This window comes from Scyliorhinus canicula, chromosome 20, assembly GCF_902713615.1.
Source record: "Scyliorhinus canicula chromosome 20, sScyCan1.1, whole genome shotgun sequence".
Lineage (NCBI taxonomy): Eukaryota > Metazoa > Chordata > Chondrichthyes > Carcharhiniformes > Scyliorhinidae > Scyliorhinus > Scyliorhinus canicula.
The window spans coordinates 38348566-38376038 of NC_052165.1; the positions used below are offsets into that span (position 1 = coordinate 38348566).

A 27473-nucleotide genomic window follows, 5' to 3' on the forward strand; every position below is an offset into this window, starting at 1 on the left:
AAAATAAAACAGTCAATATTTATACTGATTCTGATCCGCTTTGGGGGGAGTACATAATTTTGGCAAATTATGGAAAAACAGAAGATTCATAAGTTCCTCTGGCCAGCCTATTAAACATGCTAAATTGATTTTAAATTTACTAGATGCTGTTCAGCTGCACAGCAAGATATCCGTTTTAAAGTGCGAAGCGTATACTACTGCAGACGATGAAGTCTCCAGTGGTAATAGATTTGCTGATAAAATAGCAAAGGAAGTGGCTCACAGACACAACTACAAGCGGCTGCAGTTGAACTTCCGTCCACCATAACAGAACCAAAGTTAAAACAGACACAGGAGCAAGCCACCCCACAGCAGCATCGCTCTTGGCTAAAAGCCGGTTGCTACCAAGACAGCCATCGGATCTGGGTCCACCCCGATACCCGCGCAGTATGCCCCAGGAGTCTGTTTTTACCACTATGTCACCTTGCCCGTGGGCAGGCACATGTGGGCAAAGGAGGGATGACACATGCCATATGTCAACAATGGTATGCTCCAGGTATTACGGTAACAATTGAAAAAGTAGGCCGCACATGCATGATTTGTCACAGGAATAAGCAGGGCAAAATACCTGCTGTCTTTGATCGTCTACCACAGCCCGAAATGCCTTTTGAAAATTTGCAGATAGATTTTGTACACATGCCGATGGCTAAGGAATTCAAATACATGCTGGTAATAGTGGACATGTTTTCACGGTGGGTAGAGGCTTTTCCGACCAAAAGAGATGACGCTAGAACAGTGGTAAATATTCTGTTGAAGGAAATAATACTTGGGTTTGGAATACTTATGGGTATTAACAGTGACAGGGGAACTCATTTCACTAGCAAATTGACCAAAACCCTCACAGAAGCCATGGGATTTGATTGGAAATTGCATATCCCATATCAGCCGCAATCCCCAGGAATGGTGGAACGGGCGAATGGAATAATTAAAACTGTAGTCACAAAAATGTGTCAACATAATGGGCTGCTATAGCCAGATGCCATACCCATAGTGATGTATGCCCTGAGAAATCAGAGAAATCGCAATACAGGTTTAACCCTGTATGAGATATTAATGGAACGTCCCGTGACAACTTGAACTAAACCCCCAATGACTCCAGCGGCAGTAGCCTTAATATGGGCAGATGAGGCATCACTAAAATATGCCCAGGCCATGTGTGAAACCGCTGAAACAAAAAAATGCATGAAAAGGTGCAACAGGCTCAGATGCATGCAAAAGAGGGAAATACACACCCTATAAACGTGGAGATCAAGTATATGTGAAAGCACTAAACAAAGATTATTTTTCTCCTAGGTGGAATGGACCCTGCCAAGTGCTGCTAACAACCCGAACAGCTGTTGAAGTAAAAAAAAAGCTAGATGGGATCCACGCAACTCGTGTAAACTAAATCATACAGAACCTCGAGAGTACTAGCGAAACTCTGACCTGAAGAGAATGACGGCGTTGATGTTTTTATATTATCATATTAATCCAACATCATATAGAGGGTAAACAGAACACAAACACCTTGATATACAATATACATGTCTCACTCATACGCAGAGAGGGTAAATAAATCCAGTTGTTGGGTTTGTACACAAATTCCCAGATGCTCGGGGGAGGGCATCCCTGTGCGACCCATCTCATTCACCAGTAACGAGATAGCAGAATGGGCCCTAAGACGGAATAATACAGGGTATAGGGAAGATACAAAGGATATGTTAGATTGGAGATCAGCTGGATACGATATGAATAGGTTTAAAGGATGGTGGTGGCCGAGATTTAATGTGACACTCCAGCTTCTCCACCGTCCCAATTATACTGGAGTCCCAAAGGGTAGTATATGCTTTAGGAAACATAAAACATATGGGACCTACCCAGTAGGCACGGGTCAGTGCGACCAGACCTTGAATTGGCAACCCCCTACGCTCCGCCTTACAGTTAAAGGACTATTCATCTTTGACTGGTCAGCGGTTGAAAATCAAACTAGTGGAGGCCCCTGGGGAGGGGATCCAATTAGACTAATAATGACTGTTAGTAAAGGAAACCTGACCACATATAACGGCACGTGTTTTATCTGTGGACGTAAGGCGTACCCGTGGTTACCAGAAAATTGGGAAGGCTCCTGTTTTTTGGGATATGTAGTCCTTTATGTACATCACGTCCAGCAATTGCAGGACCATCCCCATCACAGGACGACACGAAGTGTTATGACATGGGCACAAATGCTGGGAATCATGAAACCACCATTCGGAATAGCCACTAATGCATACGACCTACGCGAATTACGAGACATCCTTGAGCAGGTAGCTAATATAGCTAATGACACTGCGGAAGCTGTTAACCAGATAGAAACTGAGATGGTTGCTATAAGTGCGGTTGTCCTGCAGAATAGGATGGCTCTTGATTTCTTGTTAGCTGAAAAGGGAGGTACTTGTGCCCTGATTGGCAGTGACTGCTGCACATACATCCCTGAGAAAATTGATAACCTGGTGGATCACATTCGTAGAGAGGTAGCACGATTACATGAGGATGGGGGATGGGACTTTGGCTTTGGGTAGTTGGGATCATTAGGACAGAGGATTGTGATTTGGGTTATAATCATTGTTGTAATCCAGATTGTCGTATGGTTACTGTTTCTATGTTGCTCGGGATGTTGTCAGGGATGGGAGCAAATACGTCAGCATTGCCTCCGTGGTCCCAGCAACTTAACAATCAGGTGCCTGTCATACGTCCATTCCCCTTACATGAAATGAAATAAAAATCGCTTATTGTCACAGGAGGCTTCAAATGAAGTTACTGTGAAAAGCCCCTGGTCGCCACATTCCAACGCCTGTTCTGGGAGGCTGGTACGGGAATTGAACCGTGCTGCTGGCCTGCCATGGTCTGCTTTAAAAGCCAGCGATTTAGCCATGTGCTAAACCAGCCCATTACAGCCCAGCCTTTGCTGTTGAGGACACTGTAATGTATTAACAATGTGTTGATCATAAGATCAACAAGGAGGGAATTGTAGAAGGGATTTTAATTGGCAGATTAGTTGCCTTAATACCCTGTATTCATTTTAACAAGCTGCTTGACTATATTTCATGGAAATAGGCACTTGGCAAAGCATGATAGATATTTAGCCTTATTTCAGTCAAGAAGTTCTATATGAAATAGTCAGAAGGTCATACAATGTAAACAAGCGTACATCTGCACATTGTTTTGCTGACAGCATATAATTATTATTTTTCTTAGGCAAGGAACCCGAGGCCCTCTATTAAAATCTAACCTGCTCATTTCTGTCGCTTACTAATCTAAAGAATGCTTTCTGTCCTAGATATCGCTTACTGTATCATATAAATTGCCTGCCTTTATCTCTGTAAAGCGGGGATATTTGGAATGACTGTGGTCTCTCCAACCTCCCCACGAACTTTGTGTCTAATTAAAGGGCCTTTGGCGAAAACTCGAAGTGTTGACTTATAATTTCTTCGACACTTGTTAAAACATTTTCTCTACATTTGAACACATTTTTAAAAACAATTAAACGCAAAGCTCTATTGGTACTGTGCTTGTAACATGAATGAAGCACATCCATCTTAAACTCTAGCATAGTCTGCTCCCTTAAACTAATCAGGAGATCATTTCAAGAAGCCTCTCTTACATTGGACAGACATTAATAAAAATGACTGGACTCACAATTCAGAGAACACAACTTTGAATCCCATAATAGCAGTTGTGATAATTTGAATTCAGTTTCGTCAAACTGCAGTGAAAACCTAACTGGCTCACTAATGTCCTTGAGGGAAGGAAATCTGTCACCCATACCCAGTCAGGCCTATACATGACAATATGATTGATGCTTAACTTCTCTCTGGAGTATCTTAACAAGCCTCAGTGGTATCAAATTGCTTTCGGTGGTTCAGGTCGGCAGCCCACTACCACCACCTTCCCAAGGCAATTGGGGATGGTCATAAACAGCATTTCCAGCAATGTACACATCACAAAAATGAAACAAAAAATAAAAAATTAGAAATAGGCAAAGAAATGATCAAACAGAAGAGGAGGTGGTTTTGCTGGAGCAGGGAAAAATACCCCTCCGATAAGTAAGACATTAACTACAGGTCCTAGATCTAAAACAATTGGGAAAGGATCCATGGGGGAGATGGAAACCTTTTTTCCACTTAGAATTATAGGCACCTGGATCACTCACTCTGGATTTTTTTTTAAATTTAGAGAACCCAATTAATTTTTTTTCCAATTAAGGGGCAATTTAGCGTGGCCAATCCACCTACCCTGCACGTCTTTGGGTTGGACAGGGTGAGACCCACCCAAACACAGGGAGAATGTGCAAACTCCACATGGACAGTGACCCAGAGTCGGGATCGAAGCTGCGACCTCGGCGCTGTGAGGCAGCAGTGCTAACCACTGCGCCACCGTTGCTGACCTCACTCACTTTGTATAAGTGGTGAATATGATTCCATAATTTTAATAGGGAGTCGGACAGATACTTAATGATGATGAACTTACTGGGTTACAGACATAAACTGGAAACTAAGCACAGTTGCTCTTTAAAGGGCCAACATAGACACAATGGACCAAATAGCCTCCTTCTGTATTGCAAGTTTCAAAGATTTATACCTGTTTATGTACGCCTGTTTAAAATCAGGTCTCATGCTGATTGCTTGACGATATAGTTGATCAGCCTCCTCCAAACGAGATTCATTTCCTCGAATTAAATTTGCAAGATTGATGTAAACATTTAGATGATTGGGTGCGACCCGTGCTGCATACTTCTTTCCTGGTATAACCTTTTTCAAAAAAGAAAATGTGCAAATGTCCACACTGAGCCAGATGCCAACTGCGTAGTAAGTTTTTCAACTGCATTAGAGAGAGAGAGAGAGAGAGAGAGAGAGAGAGAAACATGGGGGTGTGAAGTGTGGACGTGTAGACCAAAGGGGTTGGGGGGGAGGGGGGGGGGGGGGGGGCGCTACTGGTTTACAATAATGATGAAGTAATTTTGACAAATGTCACTCCATTATTCAGGAAGGGTCAGAGCAGAAAACCAGTTGATTGCAGACAGTTCCGATCAGTGGCCTACACAGGCGACTGAGCATTTGAACAAATATGACCTGTTCAGAGCGAACCAACATGGTTTTGTTAAAGATAGGTAATGTCTCCAAAATGTAGTTGTATTCTTGAGTTTATGACTAATAAGATTGATAAAAGAGTTTCTATGAATGTTATCTTTATGGACATACAGAAGCATTCAATACGTTTCCAACAAAAAAACATGACATTTTTGATTTGGAAATTGGTTGGGAGATAGAAGACAAGAGTGGGAATTAAGTGTCAATTATTCCGATTGGTGGGATGTGACAAGTGAGGGTTATGGGGCCTCATCTCATCAATATATTTACCAATGACTAACTAGGATGACGTAATGGGGAGTTGAATATCCAAGCTTTCTGACAACACTAAACTGGGAAGGAGAGCAAGAAGTGCAGAGTCACAAAGGGAGAAACAGATTGAGTGGGTGTCAAAAACTATGACAAGTGGAGTTCAACGTGGGAATGAGATAATCACATTTCAACACAAGACAAAATCAGATTACTTTCAAAACAATGAGAAACTAGAAACTGTAGAGGAGCAGACGGATTTGAGAGACCATTTGAAAACTAGTAGATATAGAATACAATGGTAAAAGCTAATGGAATGTTGGCCTTTATTACAACAAGCCTGACATAAAGTTATACGGTTGTATCCAGTCTTCATCACAAGACCCCATCTGGGAAATGGGTTTTGGGCACTACATTTGTGGAAAAAATGGATTGATATTTGATGGGATACATCGTGGTTTCAATTAGAATGATCTCAGGGCTGAAAGGATTAAGTTATGAAGACAGATTATACAAATTTAGCATGTACTTCCTTGAGATTAAAGGGTGAACTGATCTAGGCGATTCAAATGTTAAAATAATTTGTTGGGTGGGTACAAAGAAACTATTTCCTCTGATAGGGAAATCAAGATTAAGGCAACATAACTTTAAACATTAATGGCCAAGCCATTCAAGGCTAAAAAATAAGCCAGCACTTTGTCACACAGAGGGTGTCAGGAGTATGGAAACTCTGCCCTAAAGGTCTGTGGATGCCGGGGGTACAATTCGAGCTGGTAGACTGAGATTTATGTTAGGTGAGGTGAAGACCATCAAGGGACAAGGAACAAAGGCAGCAAAATGGAGTTGAGATTCAAGTCAACCATGGCCTAATTCAATGAAAGATCAGCTATGAGGGGGCTGACTGGCCCACTCTCGACCCTAAGGTTCTAATAAAAATAGTTTTATAGAGTCTGTTAAACTCCGATAATTGTTAAGCTGACATAATTAACTATTGCTTAGTCAATTGTATATAAATAAAATGCAGTAAAAAATTAACTTCCAATGTCACTCACATTTCTGAATTGGGTTATGAAACTACAAAATCCTGCAATATTAGCTTGGAGTGACAAGGCCTTTTATTCCTGGAGCCATCTAAAGAAAATTACTCTCCATTATGTGACTCACCTAACGCAAACCAATTTGACAGAAGATCTACTTCAATTTGTAAAAGCTCAACATACCTGCGGCATAAGTGATTTTGCGAGCATGTAGGCATCTTCTGCTTCTTTGGTTTTGTTCAGGTTTTTATAGGTTCTTCCAACATTCATATGGGCCCCAATATCATCTTTGCAATATTAACAGGAAACAATAAAGCACAGTATTGTGTTACCAAAACGAATCCAATGTTCTACTCTTTCCGCTTATTCAACCTGAAATTCATCAAAAGTATTACTCATATGTCTCACAGAGAAGCTTCTCAGTTCAAGCGACACTAATGCCCCTTGGACCTTCCAGCAATTCTGAATATTGAAGCAATATTGCCATTCTAGTGGCACCAGCCCTGAGATATGAGCAACAATGAGCAATAGCCGGACACATTCCAGATCCCAAAATAATAGATCAGGAAACAGAAAAACAACCAGCCTTAAATATGGCATGTGCAGTGAAGGAACGCCCTTGGAACATATGGTTATTTGTAGTGAACTTGGGACCTATTTCAGATGTGTTATTAATACAGATGGAAAAGAAAAGAAATATCACACCGTTGCCTATTAGGTTTCTTTGCCAACATTTTCCATTTCACCTTCAACTTTTCATCTGATTTTACTTCATGCATTTATGAATATGTATTTGACTACCTATTAGTTTATCTGAAATCAGATTTGTGGCAAAACACAAATCTGGTTTAATTTTGCCCTACAAACCTCTATGTATGGCCTCTGTGCAAGAATCGGGTTAGATTTGCATTGCGTGTGCTGCAGCAAAACACACAAAAAAATCCCAATAACACTCACACATGTTTGCAACGTGCAAGTGGACACTTAATGGCCCATGTGTTCAATCAGCCTAGCCAACGTCAACTTAAGTTGTACACGATCCAAACTCTCATTTCCTATCTCAAGTCAACAATCACCAGAAGGGATACACCCATGTCAAATTGCAGAAGTATAATTCAACTAATCGAGATTGTGTTACCTGGTTGAACCCTTGTGGCTTGAATGAAGTATTTCAAAGCTTTCCCATAGTTATGCTCATTTTCCAAAGCATGTCCCACGTTGTTCCAAAGTTTTGCATTGTTTTTATTGACCTTTAATTTTAAAAATTGCATAATCACAGCATTGGGAGCAGAACTACCGAAGGAAGCCATATCCCTGTACATCTACTTTTTAAAAGCCAAACACCAAACCATACATGTTACCAATATCTCATTTAATACCTGAACCTTTATAAAACAGTTGAGCCAGAATTAAAATGTTACATCTAATTCCAGTAACCACACTTTAGGAAGGGTCTGAGGGTCCTTGAGAGGGTGATGAGATTCACCAGAATAGTTCCAGGATTGAGGGGATTTTGGCGAAAAGGTTTGGTTGGAGAAGCAACTCCTTGGAGCAAATAAGTCTATGGGGATGTTTGATACAGGTATACAAGATTATGATAGGTTCAGTGAAGGTAGGCAAAGGAAGACTGTTCCCATTAGTTGATGGTGCAAGAACTGGTGGTGACATGGATTTAAGGTTTTGGGCAAAAGATGCAGGCAGGCAATGAAGAACATTTTTATTCAGTGAGTGGTATTGACTTGAACCCTCTGCCTCTACGAGGGTGGTGGAAGTGGAGAAGATGAATAACTTCAAAAGGAAAGTGAGTGGGAAAATGAGGGAAATCAGTTTGCAGGACTGGGGATAGAGCAGAAGAACGAGGATAATTGGATTGCTCTACAGAGAGCCAGCATCAACTCAATGGGCCAAATGGCCTCTTTCTGTTTTGTAATAACTCCAAAATTATTGACTCCTTTCCCTAAATCTCCCCATAAATGCGTGGTTCAATATTGAAGAGCTGAAACACGCAAACGAGGCCAACGGTTAACATTTATCAACTGGGCTCTGTACCTCTGAAGATTGCAATCACTTTCTGAATCAAAATTCACAGAATCATAGAATGATACAGTGCAGAAAGAGGCTATTCATCCAATTGTGCCTGTGCTGGCTCTTTGATGCAGTTTTCTAATTAGTCACACGGCCTTCCTCCTTCCCCTTAACCTCAAGGATGTTTACCCTTCCAAGTACTTAACCTATTCTCCTCATTCTTCCAGCGGAGTGGGCAGAGAGGGGAGCAATTTGTGGAGGGGAGAGCTGGAAAGTAAGCTGAGTTTTTGATTTTTAAACTTACTTTTTCGGAGCTTTTTTTTTTCTCAGAGGCAGCAGGAAACCATAGTGTCTCCCACCCTCCTTCCTCCTCTAACCTAAAAAAAACTCAGTGCTGTGAGAAGGTAAGCTATTTTTTCTTTCTTTTTTACTAAGTAGAGGTGATGGCAGCTAGGGCAGTGGAACGTTCCCCCTGCAGAATGTTCGAGGTAAGGGAGACCACCGGTGTCCTTGCTCCCTTCACCTGTGGGAAGTGAGGCCATCTCCAGCTCCTCGCAGACCGTGTCAGGGAACTGGAACTGGATGAACTGAGGATAATTCGGGAAGCTGAGGGGGTGGTAGATAGAAGCTACAGGGACATAGTTACACCTGAGAAAAAGGTAGCTGGGTAACAGTTAGTGGCGGGAAGAGGAGGAAGCAGTCAGTGCAGGGATCCCCTATGGTTGTTCCTCTCAACAATAAGTATCCCGCTTTGGATACTGTTGGAGGGGGGATTACCTAGGGGTCGGCTGCAGTGACCGGGTCTCTGGCATGAGGTCTGGCTCTGGGGCTCAGGAGGGAAGGGGGGAGATTAGGAGAGCACTAGTTATAGGGGATTCAATAGTTAGAGGTACAGACAGGTGGTTCCATGGGCACGGGCGAGACTCTCGGATGGTTTGCTGCCTCCCGGGTGCCAGGGTCCATGACGTCTCGGATCGTGTCTTCAGGATCCTCAAGGGGGAGCAGCCAGAAGTCGTGGTGCACATTGGTACCAACAACGTAGGTAGGAAAAGGGGTGTAGATGTAATAAATGAGTTTAGGGAGTTATGCTGAAAGTTAATAGCCAGGACAGACAGAGTTGTCATCTCTGGTTTGTTGCCAGTGCCACGTGATAGCACGGCTAGGAATAGGGAGAGAGTGCAGTTGAACACGTGGTTGCAGGAATGGTGTACAAGGCAGAACGGGTTGCAGCTGAACCAGAGGGGCACCAATATCCTGGGAGGGAGGTTTTCTAGTACTCTTCAGGAGGGTTTAAACGAATTTGGCAGGGGAATGGGAACTGGAGTTGTAGTCCAGCAACTAAGGTTTCCGATGTTCAGGTCGTCAAAGCGTGTAGTGAGGCAGTGGGGAAGGTAACATTGACAAAGGAGAGTTCTTGCAGGCATGGAGATGGGTTGAAGTGTGTATACTTCAATGCAAGAAGCATCAGGAATAAGGTGGGTGAACTTAAGGCATGGATCGGTACTTGGGACTACGATGTGGTGGCCATCACGGAAACTTGGATAGAAGAGGGGCAGAAATAGCTGTTGGAGGTTCCTGGTTATAGATGTTTCAATAAGATTAGGGAGGGTGGTAAAAGAGGTGGGGGGTGGCATTGTTAATTAGAGATAGTATAACAGCTGCAGAAAGGCAGTTCAAGGAGGATCTGCCTACTGAGGTAGTATGGGTTGAAGTCAGAAATAGGAAAGGAGCAATCACCTTGTTTTTTTTTTTAAATAGTAAAAGTGTATTTGTAAATACATTATTTATTTGGGTCAACACTAGAGGTCATGATAATTAATTTACCATGGTTGAGATTAGAAATTACCCCTTCCTTCCCCCTCCAAAAGAGATGCAGATAAAGCAGCTAATGCTATGCTGGTTGATAGCAAATGGACAAATATATGGTTACGCACAACTTTCAGAGATAGCTGAAGTATAAATAACTTTTTTTTTTTATAAATGTTTTTATTCAGTTTTCGTATTTTATATTGAACAAATTACAAATTGTTAGGAGAGAGAAACAAAAAAAAACAAACAAAAACAAACACGCAAAAATTAACATACATATTTACAGGTAAGCATCTTCGTAGTAGTAACTGCGCCCCCCCCCCCCCCCCCCTCAACATGTTTATTTAGCTTGGTTTTGGGCCTTAGCTAGCCATCGAACCCCCGTAACGAACCTGTAGCCCCCCCCCCCCCCCCCGCTACCTTCCCCCGACTATTCTTCCTCTTGTACATTGGCCACAAATAGGTCCCGGAACAGTTGCATGAATGGCTCCCACGTTCTGTGGAAGCCGTCGTCCGACCCTCGGATGGCAAATTTGATTTTCTCCATTTGGAGAGATTCCGAGAGGTCGGACAGCCAGTCCGCAGCTCTGGGCGGTGCTGCTGACCGCCAGCCAAACAGGATTCTACGGCGGGCGATCAGGAAGGCAAAGGCAAGGGCATCCGCCCTCCTCCCCAGGAATAGATCTGGCTGTTCTGAAACCCCGAAGACCGCCACTATCGGGCATGGCTCCACCCTCACTCCCACCACTTTGGACATTACCTCGAAGAAGGCTGTCCAGTACTCCACGAGTCTGGGGCAAGACCAGAACATGTGGGCGTGGTTGGCCGGGCCTCTTTGGCACCGTTCACATCTGTCTTCCACCTCCGGGAAGAACCTACTCATACGGGTTCTTGTTAAGTGGGCTCTATGTACCACTTTTAGTTGCGTCAGGCTGAGCCTTGCGCACGTGGAGGTGGAGTTGACCCTATGCAGTGCTTCGCTCCAGAGTCCCCACCCGATCTCCATCCCAATCACCTTGTTGGGAGTTTTCTATAGGCCCCCCAACAGCAGCAGAGATGTGGAGGAACAGATTGGGAAACAGATTTTGGAAAGGTGCAGAAGTCACAGGGTAGTAGTCATGGGCGACTTCAACTTCCCAAATATTGAGTGGAAACTGTTTAGATCAAATAGTTTGGATGGGGTGGTGTTTGTGCAGTGTGTCCAGGAAGCTTTTCTAACACAGTATGTAGATTGTCCGACAAGAGGGGAGGCCATATTGGATCTAGTACTTGGTAATGAACCAGGGCAAGTGATAGATTTGTTAGTGGGGGAGCATTTTGGAGATAGTGACCACAATTCTATGACTTTCACTTTAGTAATGGAGAGGGATAGGTGCGTGCAACAGGACAAGGTTTACAATTGGGGATGCAAATACGATGCTGTCAGTCAAGAACTGAAGTGCATAAATTGGGAACATAGGCTGTCAGGGAAGGACACAATTGAAATGTGGAACTTGTTCAAGGAACAGATACTATGTGTCCTTGATATGTATGTCCCTGTCAGGCAGGGAAGAGATGGTCGAGTGAGGGAGCCTGGTTGACAAGAGAGGTTGAATGTCTTGTTAAGGAGAAGAAGGAGACTTACGTAAGGCTGAGGAAACAAGGGTCAGACAGGGCGCTGGAGGGATACAAGATAGCCAGGAGGGAACTGAAGAAAGAGATTAGGAGAGCTAAGAGAGGGCATGAAAAATCTTTGGCGGGTAGGATCAAGGAAAACCCCAAGGCCTTTTACACATATGTGAGAAATATGAGAATGACTAGAGCGAGGGTTGGTCCAATCAAGGACTGTAGCGGGAGGTTGTGTATTGAGTTTGAAGAGATAGGAGAGGTCTTGAACAAGTACTTTTCTTCAGTATTTACAAACGAGAGGGGCCATATTGTTGGAGAGGACAGTGTGAAACAGACTGGTAAGCTCGAGGAGATACTTGTTAGGAAGGAAGACGTGTTCGGCATTTTGAAAAACTTGAGGATAGACAAGTCCCCCGGGCCTGACGGGATATCTCCAAGGATTCTATGGGAAGCAAGAGATAAAATTGCAGAGCCGTTGGCAATGATCTTTTCGTCCTCACTGTCAACAGGGGTGGTACCAGGGGATTGGAGAGTGGCGAATGCCATGCCCCTGTTCAAAAAAGGGAATAGAGATAACCCTGGGAATTACAGGCCAGTTAGTCTTACTTCGGTGGTAGGCAAAGTAATGGAAAGGGTACTGAGGGATTGGATTTCTGAGCATCTGGATAGACACTGCTTGATTAAGGATAGTCAGCACGGATCTGTGAGTGGTAGGTCTTGCATCACAAGTCTTATTGAATTCTTTGAGGAGGTGACCAAGCACGTGGATGAAGGTAAAGCAGTGGATGGAGTGCACATGGATTTTAGTAAGGCATTTGATAAGTTTCCCCATGGTAGACTTATGCAGAAAGTAAGGAGGCATGGGATAGTGGGAAATTTGGCCAGTTGGATAACAAACTGACTAACCAATAGAAGTCAGAGTGGTGGTGGATGGCAAATATTCAGTCTGGAGCCCAGTTACCAGTGGCATACTGCAGGGATCAGGTCTGGGTCCTCTGCTGTTTGTGATTTTCATTAATGACTTGGATGAGGGAGTTGAAGGGTGGGTCAGTAAATTTGCAGACGATACGAAGATTGGTGGAATTGTGGATAGTGAGGAGGGCTGTTGTCGGCTGCAAAGAGACATAGATAGGATGCAGAGCTGGCCTGAAAAGTGTGAGGTTGTCCATTTTGGAAGGACAAATATGAATGCAGAATACAGGGTTAACGGTAGGGTTCTTGGCAATGTGGAGGAGCAGAGAGATCTTGGGGTCTATGTTCATAGATCTTTGAAAGTTGCCACTCAAGTGGATAGAGCGGTGAAGAAGGCCTATGGTGTGCTGGCGTTCATTAGCAGAGGGATTGAATTTAAGAGCCGTGAGGTGATGATGCAGCTGTACAAAACCTTGGTAAGGCCACATTTGGAGTACTGTGTGCAGTTCTGGTTGCCTCATTTTAGGAAGGATGTGGAAGCTTTAAAAAAGGTGCAAAGGAGGTTTACCAGGATGTTGCCTGGAATGGAGCGTATGTCTTACGAAGAAAGGTTGAGGGCGCTAGGCCTTTTCTCATTAGAACGGAGAAGGATGAGGGGAGACTTGATAGAGGTTTATAAGATGATCAGGGAATAGATAGAGTAGTCAGTCAGAGACTTTTTCCCCGGGTAGATCAAACCATTACAAGGGGGACATAAATTTAAGGTGAATGGTGGAAGATATAGGGGGTATGTCAGAGGTTGGTTCTTTACCCAGAAAGTAGTGGGGGCATGGAATGCACTGCCTGTGGAAGTAATTGAGTCGGAAACATTAGGAACCTTCAAGCGGCTATTAGATAGGTACATGGATTACGGTAGAATGATGGGGTGTAAATTAATTTGTTCTTAATCTAGGACAAACGTTCGGCAGACGTGGGTCGAAGGGCTTGTTCTGTGCTGTATGTTCTATGAATGTTGACATGCGAACCTTTCAATATCTTGTCACGCAGTACATTCTAGATCACAATAACTCACTGCGTTGAAAACAAATCCTCACGTCACCTCAGGTTCTTCTGCCAATCACTTTAAATCTATGTTTTCTGGTGACTGGCCCTTCTGCCCCTGGAAACAGTTTCTCTTTATTTACTCTATTAGAACAATAAACAATTTTGACCACCTCTGCCAAATCTCACTTAACCTTCTCTGCTCTAATGAAAGCAACCCCAGCTTCTCCAGTCTTCCACATAAATCTGTCATCTCTGCCACCATTCTAGCAAACCTCTGTACTCTCGCCAAGGCCTTGACATCCTTCCTAAAATGCAGCGGCAAAATACATATAATACCAATATAACCAGCACCGTACATAAATACATAGATACATAGAAGATAGGAGCAGGAAGAGGCCTTTTGGCCCTTCAGGCCTGCTCCGCAATCACAATCATGGCTGATCATTCAATTCAATAGCCTAATCCTGCTTTCTCCCCACAGCCTTTGATCCCATTCTCCCTAAATGCTATATCCAGCCATCTCTTGAATATATTCAAAATTACATAAAGATTTAGCATAATGTCTCTGCTCCTGAATTCTAAGGGAAGGATCCGAATCATTCTTTTTAAAGACTTCACAACTTGTCTTGCCACCATTTGATGGCACACAAAATCAAGACTAAAGTCATTTTCCAATGTAACTTTTTAGTAGAAATTGGCTGTATCTGTTGATATTTTTTTTTTTTTTTTAATTTTTTTTATTGGAATTTTTTGCAGAAAATATAACAAAAAGTATAGCAAAAAGCAGTAATATGCAACTAACAGCCCCATAACACCCACAATTCCCCCCATACCGTAACATCACATGTATCACATTCCCCCACCCCCCCCCCAAACAAGAGAACTTAACCATAAATTAAAATTAGATAAATCAAATTTAAATAAAATAAGCTAACATAATCACCCCCCCCCCCCCCCCCCCCCCCCCCCCCGGGTTGCTGCTGCTACTGTCCCAGTACCCTATCGTTGAGCCAGAAAGTCGAGGAAAGGTTGCCACCGTTTAAAGAACCCTTGCACCGATCCTCTCAGGGCGAATTTAACCTTCTCAAGCTTAATAAAGCCCGCCATGTCATTGATCCAGGTCTCCACGCTTGGGGGCCTCGCGTCCTTCCACTGTAGCAAAATCCTTCGCCGGGCTACTAGGGACGCAAAGGCCAGCACACCGGCCTCTTTCGCCTCCTGCACTCCCGGCTCTACCCCAACCCCAAAGATCGCGAGTCCCCATCCTGGCTTGACCCTGGATCCCACCACCCTTGACACCGTCCTCGCCACCCCCTTCCAGAACTCCTCCAATGCCGGGCATGCCCAGAACATATGGGCATGGTTCGCTGGACTCCCCGAGCACCTGGCACACCTATCTTCACCCCCAAAGAACCTATTCATCCTCGTCCCAGTCATGTGGGCCCTATGCAGCACCTTGAATTGGATGAGGTAAGCCGCGCACACGAGGAGGAAGAATTTACCCTCTCCAGGGCATCAGCCCATGTCCCGTCTTCGATCTGTTCCCCCAGTTCCCCCTCCCACTTCGTTTTCAGCTCCTCTACTGACGCCTCTTCCTTCTCCTGCATAAGCTTGTAGATATCGGATATCTTCCCCTCCCCGACCCAGACCCCCGAGAGCACCCTGTCACTCACCCCCTTCGCGGGGAGCGCAGGGAATCCCTCCACCTGCCGTCTAGCAAATGCCTTTACCTGCAGATATCTAAACATGTTTCCCGGCGGGAGCCCAAATTTCTCTTCCAACTCCCCCAGGCTCGCAAACCTTCCGTCGATAAACAGGTCCTTCAGCTGTCTAATGCCCGCTCTATACCATCCCCGAAATCCCCCATCCATGTTCCCCGGGACGAACCTATGGTTCCCCCTTAACGGAGCCTCCATCGAGCCCCCCACTTCTCCCCTATGTCGCCTCCACTGCCCCCAAATCTTGAGGGTAGCCGCCACCACCGGACTCGTGGTATACCTCTATCTGTTGATATTTAATTCCAATCTGTCACGTTTAACCTCAGTGCGATAAAAATAAAAATTCAAAATAATATATCATTTTATGCAAAAATACAAACAATTAAAAAAAACAATAATCTACGCAACCCCCCCCCCTCCAAACAAGTCCCCCCCCCCCCCCCCACATTTGCTCCATCCCTGCCCCCTCTACCAGCTAACAGTGACCAATTCCTTGAAATACAATATAAATGGTTGCCATCGCCAGTAGAACACTTCAATTGAACCCCCCGTGGTGCATTTTACCTTCTCAAGGTGCCAAAACTCCATTAAGTCACCTAGCCACGTTGCGGCGCTAGGTGGCGTCGCCAGCCTCCAACTCATCAAGACTCGCCTCCGAGCAACCAAGGCGAAGGCAAGGACATGGGCTCTTTGCTCTCATCCACAGGCCCAGCTTGTCTGAAACCCCAAATATAGTCACTAAAGGACAGGGTTCCACTCAAGGTTCAGGATCACCGACATGGTGCCGGAAAAAAAGAAACCCCAAAACCCACAAGCTTGGGACAGGACCAGAACATGTGTGTGTGATTAGTGGGCCCCCCTCAAACTGCGCTCACACCTATCCTCAGCTCCCACAAAGAAAAGACATTCTGGCTTTAGTAAGGTGCACCTCAAACTGGATGAGGCTCAGCCTCACACACGATGATGAAGCGTTCATCCTGCAAAGGGCCTCACTCCACACCTCCTCCTCCAACATAGGGCCCCAGCTCCTCTTCCCAATTGGTCTTCACCCCTTCCACTGAGACCGGATCCTCCCCCATAATCCATCCATATATGCCAGACTAACCACCCTCTGACTCCGAATGGAAAGGATCCTCTCCAGCAAGGGTGATAGCAACTGGAATTTCAGAAACATCCGTTGAATGAGATTTTGTATCACGAGGTATCTAAACGAATCAGAGCCCGAGAGTTCCAACTACCTTTTCAGTTCTTCCAGGCTGGCATAAAGCCCCTCCTGGAATAAATCACTCACGCTCTCCAGCACATACACACACACACCCCCCACCACACCCCCCCCAAATGTAGCATCCAACTTTGCCGGCTCGAATGAGTGGTTCAGACAATTGGGGGGCAGCCTTGATACTGCCACCAGCTTGAAATGCTGATGGAGCTGCCTCCATATTTATAAAATGGAGACAACAACCGGCTTTGAAAAGTTTTCTGCCAGAGCAAATGGCAGAGATGCAGTCACCAATGCCCCCAAATCCTCTACAGGACGCAGACTCCAACCCCACCCAGGTAGACCCCGGGTTGCCACAACACCTCAACACCTTCTCCACACTGGCAACTGAATAATAAAATATCAGATTTGGCAGCTTAAGGGAGATAAAAGTAAAGATGCGCTTTTAAAGGAGACACCATAGAGAGTCAAGTGAAGTACTCTCCCAACAGCTTTGAAAAAAAAATACACAAACTAACTGGAAAATGTACACAATCTTCCTCACAATGGCTTACTTCCAAAGCACAACTCCTCATTCTGTTCCAAATGAAATCTGATCATACCTTCAGGCCAGACATGAACAGTGTGTACTCTGACTCCCAATCCCAATTTCGGTAAATCGTTTTGCTGGTATGGGTAACTAGCAGAATCGTCAAACCAATCCATGACAGCTTCTTTAGGTTCCTAACAAAAGAAGATATTAAGAAAATGGGTCAATGAATTGACAAAGTACTTACCTGTAGCATTTTAAAGTAGCATAGAAACTTTCAATTCATGCCCATTTTAAACCCAAGTGCAACGCTAAAAGAAGTATGGCTGGTTAAAGTAGAGTGGGAAGAGGACTGGGTGGAGAATAAACAAGTTGGGTCAAATGGTCTCTCCCTGTGCCGTAAAAGCTACGCAACGTTCCAAACCCAATGCACCAACTCTGACGCTTCTACGATACAGAAAATAATGATCCTGACAACGGCTGGTAATCTATGCACATCTCTGCAATATTATAGAGGATGGAACCCGTTTTCAATGTTGAAAATGCTTTAATAATTGAGTGCATGCTCCAGATGTAATTAAGAGCAGCCGACACTGGACTTCCGGTGGCGTAGGTGAGCAGGGCGACCGCAGTAAGATGAGCACCCGCCGGTGGCCACGATTTGCGGCGATGTTGGGGATTTCCCTGAGTCATCACTCACCCCCCGACTATCGTCGGCCTTTGGGGCCGTCACAGGCAGTTTGCGGGGCCGGTTTAAAAACCGGAGAAGAACCCCGCGCGGGTGTTGGACGGCAGGGGCTGAGGCGCTGAGCCCAGCGCGACGTGGAGGTCGGAGTAGCGGGGATGGAGCTACAAGGAGGCTGAGGCGGCAGGCCCGTGACCAGGGGACGATGTAGGTGGGGTGTCCTACATCGGATGGCTCCCATCTAGGATGAAGAAAGAAGGCTGAAGCCCGGTCCCAGGGGAGCTCTGGGTGAATGTAGAGGAGAAAGAAAGAAGGTTTAAAGAAGTTTGGTGCAAGTTTTTTTTTCCCCCTTATTCCTTTTTTTTTGGTGTGTGAAGGAAGAAAAATTGTTTTGAATAATTCAGATTGATGAAGGACAGGAAGGTGGAAGGGGAGAGAAGAGAAAAGAAAGAAAAAAACAATAAGCAGCTAAAGGATGCGAAGAGCAGCGTCGAAGAAAGGAGGAAATGCGGGTTGAATGAGAGAACCAGCAAAAGTGCTGACAAAATGGCGAAAGCCGAACCGCAAAGCGGGGCCGCACTACTTACAGTGGAAAAGATGACCGAGGTGATGGCGGTGGAGCTGGAAAAGCAGTTTGGGAGGCACATGGAGGCCTTGAGGAAGGAGACGGTGGTCGCATTGAAGTTATTGGTGGAGGAGGCAATCACCCCGGTGAGGGTGGCGGTAGCAAAGGCATCAGCCGAGGTGAGAGAGCAGGGCGAGAAGGTCAAGGAAGTGGAGGAGGCCCTGTCACGACACAGCGACCAGGTCACCTCAATGGGGGACGAGCTGCGGAAGGTGGCGGAGGTCAACAGAGGACTCCAAGCAAAGCTCGAAGACTTGGAGAACAGCTCAAGGCGGCACAATTTGAGAATTGTGGGTTTGCCCGAAGGGACAGAGGGCCCAAGGCCAACACAATATTTCGCTAAGAAGTTGACGGAGCTGATGGGGGAGGGCGAGAACCCCTCCCTGTACGAATTAGACCGAGCTCATCGGCCATTAAGGCTGAAGCCCAAAGTGAATGAGCTGCCAAGAGCAGTAATTATCTGTTTCCATAAGTTCTGCATGAAGGAGAAGGTATTAAGCTGGGCGAAGCAGAAGCGCGAGATGCAGTGGGATGGTACTGCGGTTCGGATCTACCAGGACTTGACGGTGGGCTTGGCAAAAAGATGAGCGGCGTTTGGGCGAGTGAAGGCGGCATTGTACAAGAAGGGGGTGCGATTTGGTATGGTGTACCCGAAGATGAGGATAACGTATAACGCCAAAGATTTTTATTTTGAGACAGCGGAGGCGGCTGAGGAGTTTGTGAAGGCAGAAGGCTTGGGACAGACGTGAGGAGCAGAACTGGAAGAGAGACTGTGGACTGTGTTTGAGCAGTTGGAAAACGTATAAATGCTATAACTTTCTTTTTACTGATATGTATTGTAATTTACTTCCCTTTGCATTGTTATAGAGTTCAAGTTAATGGTGGGTTGATTGGTGTTCTGTGTTGCGATGGTTAAATATTATGTTAGTGAATTGTATGGGTTGGATTGTTGGTTTTGTTTTTTATTGCTTTTTTCTTTCTCTGGGACTGGGTGGAAGGGGACGATATATCTTGGCGGGGGAGCCACCTGCGGCAGCTAAATAAAGTCAGCTAGTGATCGGAGGTGAGGTGAGAGGAGTGCTGCGGACGCTGGAACCTGGATAGCAGGCTTTAATGGGCCTACGAGGCGAGTGAGAGGGCGGGAAGAGATGGAAGCTGGGAGATGTTGTTTCAGGGGGAAAGGTAGAGGGGGGTTCTTGGGGGGGGGTTCGATGTTAACAATGGACAGGGGCAAATCAGGCTTATGGGGTAGGGCCCGGTGATATGATGATGGTGGATAAGTAAGATGGGGGGAGGGGGGGGGGGGAGATGAGAGACCCCCAGTAAGGATAGTCACGTGGAACGTGAGAGGGCTAGGAGGTCCGCTCAAGAGTGCTTTCGCATGTTAAACGTTTGAAAGCCGATGTGGCAATGCTGCAGGAGACTCACTTGAGGGTGAAGGACCAGGTGAGACTTAAAAACGGCTGGGTTAGCCAAGTGTTTCACTCGGGATTTGATGGAAGGGCTCGAGGAGTAGCGGTGTTGGTCAGCAAAAGGGTACGCTTCCAGATGGAGAAGGTGGTGGCAGACCAGTGGGGTAGATATGTGATTGTGACAGGAGTGCTGGAGGGGAGATTAGTGGCGCTGTTAAGTGTATACGGTCCCAATTGGGATGATGTGGGATTCGCGAAGAAGGTGTTTGGGGGCATTCCCGACTTGGACTCAATGGTGGAAATGGAAGGGATGGACCCTTGGAGGTTCCTGCACCCAAGGGAACGGGATTACTTGTTTTTCTCAGCAGTCCATAAGGTATACTCACGGATCGACATTTTTGTGGTGGGAAAGGCTTTTCTGGCTGGGGTCAAGGGGTCGGAATATTCGGCAATTGCAGTGTCAAATCACACTCCGCATTGGGTGGATATGGTACTGGAGAAGGGGGTAGCGCAGAGGCCGGGGTGGAAACTGGATGTGGGGCTTTAGGGGAACCAAGTGTTCTGTGAGAAAATTGAAAAGGTAATTAAGGAATATGTAAGTTTCAACTGTACGGGTGAGGTGTTGAAGGCAGTTGTCTGGGAGGCTCTAAAGGAGGTGGTGAGGTAATTTTGTTTAAGGCCAGGGTGGACAAAGAGGAGAGATTGGAGCGGCAAAGGGTAATAGATGAGATGAAAATGAAATGAAAATCGCTTATTGTCACGAGTAGGCTTCAAATGAAGTTACTGTGAAAAGCCCCTAGTCGCCACATTCCGGCGCCTGTTCGGGGAGGCTGTTACGGGAATCGAACCGTGCTGCTGGCTTGCTTTAGTCTGCTTTCAAAGCCAGCGATTAGCCCTGTGAGCTAAACAGCCCCTAATGTTGGCAGTAGATAGGGGTTATGCAGAAGATGGGGATCCAGCGAAGTTGGAAAAGAGGAAGTAACTACAGGCAAGCTTCGACTGACTGTCCACCAGGAAGGCGGTGCGCCAACTGAGACGAGCAAGGGGTGCAGTTTATTAACATGGAGATAAGGTGTGTTAGCAGGTGCTCTGGAGGGAGGCAGCAGCAAGGGAAATTCTTCAGGTGAGGGATAGGGCAGGTAAGTTGGTGGTGGCTCCGGAGCTGATTAACAAGGTTTTTGAGGAGTTTTATGAGAGGTTGTACAGGTCAGAGCCACCCGGGGGAGACCGTGAGATGCAGGAATTTCTAGATAGGTTGGAGTACCCGAGGTTAGGGTAGGGGGACAGAGCTACATTAGAAGGAGCAATAGTGGAGCAGGAGATAAAGGATGCGATTGGGAGGATGCAGTCGGGGAAGGTGGCAGGGTCGAATGGGTTTCTGGTGGAATATTATAAAAAATTCAAGGATAAGTTGGCACCCCTGATGGTGGGGATGTTTGAAGAGGCGATAAGGAAGGGGGTGCTGCCACAAACCTTAGGGCAGGCATCGATTTCACTGTTGTTAAAAAAAAGATAAAGATCCGACGGAGTGTGGGTCGTATAGGCCCATATCACTTCAGAATGTGGACGCAAAAGTATTGGCAAAGGTGCTGGCGGGTAGGCTGGATGAGTGCCTCCCAAAGGTGATAGGTGAGGATCAGACGGGGTTCGTGAAAGGGAGTCAGCTGTTTTCGAACATTAGGAGGGTTTTGAACGTCATTATGGCACTGGCGGAAGGGAAGGAAACAGAGGTGGTTGTGGCATTGGACGCCGAGAAGGCGTTTGACCAGGTAGAATGGGGGTAACCTGATGGCAGTTCTGGAGCGGTTTTGGATTGGACCAAGATTTGTGAACTGGGTAAAGCTATTATATAAGGAGCCAAAGGCGAGTGTCGCACAAACAATATCAGCTCGAGATACTTTTCTCTCCACTGTGGGACGAGGCAGGGATGTCCTATGTCCCCCCTGCTGTTTCCACTTGAGCCGTTGGCCATCGCATTAAGAAGTTCGGGAGCATGGAAAGGAACAGTGCGGTGGGGGTAGAGCATAGGGTGTCATCATATGCCGACGACTTGCTGCTGTATGTGCCGGAACTGAGTGCGTCGATAGGAGAAATATTGGAGCTACTGCGAGTATTTGGGTCTTTCTCGGGGTACAAGCTGAACCTGGACAAGAGTGAGTATTTTGTGGTGTCTCGGGGGGGGGGGGGGGGGGGGCTGCCATTCCGTAGGGCAGGGACTCACTTTAGGAATCTGGGGGTGCAAGTTGCCGGGAGTGGGGGAGGCTTCGCAGGTACAACATCACTAGTTTGGTGGGGAGAGTGAAAGCCTATCTGGTAAGGTGGGATGGCCTCCCTCTGTCACTGGCGGGTGGGGTACAGGCATAAAATTAATGTGTTGCCGCGATTTCTATTTATTTTTCAATGTCTACCGATTTTCCTCCCAAAGGCTTTTTTCAGGGAGATTGAGGGAAGAATTACCTTGTTCATATGGGGAGTGAAGGTGGCCAGAGTGAGGAAGGTGCTGCTACAGAGGGGGGCAGGCAGGGGGTTTGGGTCTCCCGAACCTGATGTGACTGGGCGGCGAATGTGGAGAAGGTGCAGAGCTGGGTCAGAGAGGTTGGTTCCCAGTGGGTCAGAATGGAGGAGAGTTTGTGCACGGGGTCGGGATTGAAAGCACTAGCAACAGCGCCGCTCCCGATAGCCCTGGGAAAATACTCAGGGAGTCTGGTAATAATAGCTTCATTGATTAATCTGGAAGCAGTTTCGCCAACACTTCGGGTTGGGGGCAGGGTCAAGGAAATACCGATTCGGGGGAACCACAGATTTGAGCCAAGGAAGTGGGATGGAAGTTTTCGGAAATGGGAAGAGGTGATTAAGACGCTAAAAGATTTGTTTCTTAGGGGTCGGTTTGCAGAATTGAGGGAGCTGGAAGCAAAGTATTGGCTGGAGCAGGGAGAAATGTTTAGATGCATGCGAGTTCGAGATTTTGCCAGGAGATACAGAGCTTCCCGGAGGAACTGGCTTCCACATTGCTGGAGGTGGTGCTGGCGACAAGGGGACTGGAGAAGGGGGTAGTGTCAGCGGTGTACGGAGCTGTTTTGGAAGAGGATAAGGCACCACTGGAAGGGATCAAAGCAAAGTGGGAGGAAGAGTTGGGAGAGGTTATAGAGGAGGGGGTCTGGTGTGAGGTGCTCCGGAGAGTAAATGCCTCCACCTCATGTGCGAGGTTGGGACTGATACAGCTGAAGATGGTATACAGAGCGCACCTCACAAGGGTGAGGATGAGCCTTTCTTTGAAGGAGTAGAAGATGTGTGTGAGCGTTTTGAGGGGGGGGGGGGGGGGGGGGGGGGGGGGGGGGGGGGAGAATTGTTTTTAGGGGAATTTCCAAGGTGGTGCACGTGAAACTTTGCCTCCTTGGTAGCCCGGAGACGGATCTTATTAGCGTGGAGGGACTCAAAGCCCCCAAATCGGGGGTATGGGTTAGTGACATGGCTGGGTTTCTCAGATTTGTAAAAATTAAGTTCGCCCCGAGAGGATCAATGTTGGGGTTCGTGCCGAGGTGGCAGTCGTTTAACGACTTCTTCGGAGAAAACTAAACTGTCAGCAGATTCAATGGTGGTTGGGGGGGGGGGTTAGGCTATTTTGTGTTTAGAATAGGGGGGAGAGTGGGGGGGGGGGGAAGAGATGTGTTACACACTGAACTGTGTACATTTGTATTTGTATTGTTTACTGTTATAAAATCATACATGCCTTAATAAAATGGTTTTTTTTTAAAGTGTAAGTTGATGGAAGCCGTTCATCGACTTCTTCAAGGAAAATTGAGGTGTCAGCTGGGGTGGGGGGTGGAGAATAAAGGGGTTAAAAGGGAAGACAGGACAGGAGGAGTGGAACGGGAGGGAGGTTGGGCCGTTTGGTAGTTATTTATTATTATGAGGTTTCTGACGTTCTTACTCTGGGTGTTGGTTTGTGTTTAATGTTTATACAAATGCCTTAATTAAAATATTTAAAAAAGAAGTATTCTCGGATGTTATTCAGATGCTATTAGACATGCCAACTGTGATTCGCCGAGCATTGTCAGATAACTGGGGAGTTGTTTCATTTAAGTAGCAGCTGGCTTAGGGTTTCAAACTGTAATGCACACAGCAATCAGTTTGCTTCAGTGGGTGACTGTCTGTACTATGTTAGGAAAAACCTAGCCCAAGACCCATAGTGAGAGTGATAAATAAATGGAAGACATTGGTGGTTGCTTTCTACTACTCATCCATAGAATCCCTACAGTGCAGGAGGCCATTTGGCCCATTGAGTCTGCACCAACCCTCTGAATGAGCACCCTATTTAGGCTCACTCCCCATCCCCACAGCCCCATCAAACCTGCACACCGTTGGACACTAAGGGACTATTGATCATGGCCTGCACATCTTTGGACTGTGGGAGGAAACCAGAGCACCCAGAGGAAAACCACGCAGGCACAGGGCGAATGTGCAAACTCCACACAGTCACCCAACACCGAAATCGAACCCGGGTTCCTGGCACTGAGGAGCAGTGATAACCACTGTTTCACCGTGCCACCCTTTTACTGAATCTGGTGTTAGATCGCTGACTAGAAGAAACAAAATGGCAGTGTGTTTTGCTTCATTCCATACATACTTACTGACACTGACTGCAAGAGGGCCAGTATCGTAAAGAAGGATAAACTTTCACTCCATCCACCATAATGAACATTACTCCCCCTACCACCGACCGATGCACAGCAACAGCAAAGTGCATAATTACTTAGAATTACATAGAATTTACAGTGCAGGAGGCCATTCGGCCCATCGGGTCTGCACCGGCTCCTGGAAAGAGCACCCTACCCAAGGTCAACACCTCCACCCTATCCCCATAACCCACGCACACACGGGGAGGATGTGCAGACTCCGCACAGACAGTGACCCCCAAGCCGGAATCGAACCTGGGACCCTGGAGCTGTGAAGCGATTGTGCTATCCACAATGCTACCGTGCTGCCCATCATCTACCAGATACACTGCAACAACTCACTCAGCCACTTGACAGCACCTTCCAACCCACCTCCACCAATGAGAAGGGCAAGAGCAACAGATGCCTGTGAACAATTCTGCCTGCAAACTTACCCAAGCAACGCTCCATCCTGATTTGGAGCTATATCCCCGTTCCTTCAGTCACTGGGTGAAAATCCTGGAACTTCCTTCCTCAGAGCATTGTGAGTGTACCCATGGACTGCAGCCGTTCAAGAAGGCAGACCACCAACTTCTCAAGGGAAACTACTTGCATTTACTTCCCCTCACCCTCCTCCATATCAACTCCCCAATTCCAGCTCACAAAAGCTCCCTACCTCCCCGTTCATGCAAGTGGTCTTCCCCAGCCTACTCCTCACCATCACTCTGAACCTGCTCCAGGGATCAAAGTGGAAATTGGACCAGGAATATCAAATACAACAGACCTACTGGCCGGAGCTGTTTTTTAGCTCAGCACAGGGAGTAAAGTTCAGGGACAAGTCAGGAGGGATAACTGAGCAGAGTACGTGGCTTTGGATTGTGACACTTTGGGACAATTTAATACAGATTCGGCAATAAAAAAAGTGGCAGTAAGTTTTGAACCACGTGGTTGGATACAAGCAGCTTTGGAAACACTTTGAGAACTATTAATCTCAGCTCACTGTTATAGAATCATTACACGTCCATGATTGAGGCAGACTAGGACACCAGATGTAGAGGATGCTGGTTTAACAAAGACATCCCCTCTAAGAAGGGGTGGCCAAAACCTTGGTCAAAGAATTGGGCCCAAACTGTCCCTGAAGATTTTTTTTTGTAAAAAGAGAGTTCGGAAGATGAAGAAGGGTGTCTGAAGAGCAACAGAGTACCTAAAGATCTGGGCATGCAGGGAAGCCTGACATAGAAGAATAGAGCTGTTGGATGGGGGCACAGAGCTGTGGGAGGTTGCAGAGGACAGCATGGTGCAATGCCATGGAGGGATTTATTTTTTTTTTATAAATGTTTTTATTCAGTTTTCATATTTTATATTGAACAAATTACAAATTGTTAGGAGAGAGAGACAAAAAAAAAAAAAAAAACCAAACACGCAAAAATTAACATACATATTTACAGGTAAGCATCTTCGTAGTAGTAACTGCGCCCCCCCCCCCCCTCAACATGTTTATTTAGCTTGGTTTTGGGCCTTAGCTAGCCATCGAACCCCCGTAACGAACCTGTAGCCCCCCCCCCCTCCCGCTACCTTCCCCCGACTATTCTTCCTCTTGTACATTGGCCACAAATAGGTCCCGGAACAGTTGCATGAATGGCTCCCACGTTCTGTGGAAGCCGTCGTCCGACCCTCGGATGGCGAATTTGATTTTCTCCATTTGGAGAGATTCCGAGAGGTCGGACAGCCAGTCTGCAGCTCTGGGTGGTGCTGCTGACCGCCAGCCAAACAGGATTCTACGGCGGGCAATCAGGGAGGCAAAGGCAAGGGCGTCCGCCCTCCTCCCCAGGAATAGATCTGGCTGGTCTGAAACCCCGAAGACCGCCACTATCGGGCATGGCTCCACCCTCACCCCCACCACTTTGGACATAGCCTCGAAGAAGGCTGTCCAGTACTCCACAAGTCTGGGGCAAGACCAGAACATGTGGGCGTGGTTGGCCGGGCCTCTCTGGCACCGCTCACATTTGTCCTCCACCTCCGGGAAGAACCTACTCATACGGTTTCTCGTTAAGTGGGCTCTATGTACCACTTTTAGTTGCGTGAGGCTGAGCCTTGCGCACGTGGAGGTGGAGTTGACCCTATGCAGTGCTTCGCTCCAGAGTCCCCACCCTATCTCCATCCCCAGGTCGTCCTCCCACTTCCTCCTTGTTGCGTCCAGTACGGTGTCGTCCCTTTCTACCAGTCGGTCATACATGTCACTACAGTTCCCTTTCTCTAGGATACTTGCGTCCAGTAGGTCTTCCAGTAGTGTCTGTCGTGGCGGTTGTGGGTACGTCCTTGTCTCCTTTCGTAGGAAGTTTTTGAGCTGCAGGTACCGTAGCTCGTTCCCCCCAGCTAGCTGAAATTTCTCTGTCAGTTCGTCCAGTGTTGCGATCCTGTCGTCCGTGTATAGGTCCCTGACTGTCAGTGTTCCCCCGTCCTGCCTCCACCTTTTGAAGGTGGCGTCGGTCAGTGCTGGTTTGAACCTATGGTTGTTGCAGATGGGAGCCCTGTTCGACATTTTGGTCAGGCCAAGTTGCTGCCGCAGTTGGTTCCAGGATTGGAGGGTGGCTGTCACCACTGGGCTGCTGGAGTGTTTTTTGGGTGGGGATGGGAGTGCTGCCGTGGCGAGGCCCCGGAGGGAGGTTCCCATGCAGGAGGCCTCCTCCGCACGCACCCACTCAGCTTCTGGCTCCTGGATCCATCCCCTTACTCGCTCGGCTGTTGCTGCCCAGTGGTAGAATTGTAGATTCGGGAGGGCTAACCCTCCCCTGGTTT

At 46.7% G+C, this 27473-nt stretch overlaps 1 protein-coding gene across 4 annotated transcripts in view; it reads right to left on the minus strand.

Annotated features, from left to right (window-relative positions):
• Positions 1 to 27473, minus strand: part of tmtc3 (transmembrane O-mannosyltransferase targeting cadherins 3) — a 106242-nt gene that overhangs the window by 16981 nt on the left and 61788 nt on the right. For all 4 annotated transcript variants that reach the window (XM_038780401.1, XM_038780402.1, XM_038780403.1 and 1 more), the window contains exons 9-12: positions 17371 to 17491; positions 7572 to 7683; positions 6617 to 6720; positions 4639 to 4808 (exon numbers count right to left, since the gene is read on the minus strand). In XM_038780401.1, coding sequence (XP_038636329.1) covers positions 4639 to 4808; positions 6617 to 6720; positions 7572 to 7683; positions 17371 to 17491 — 507 coding nt within the window. The remainder of the gene's footprint in view (positions 1 to 4638; positions 4809 to 6616; positions 6721 to 7571; positions 7684 to 17370; positions 17492 to 27473) is intronic.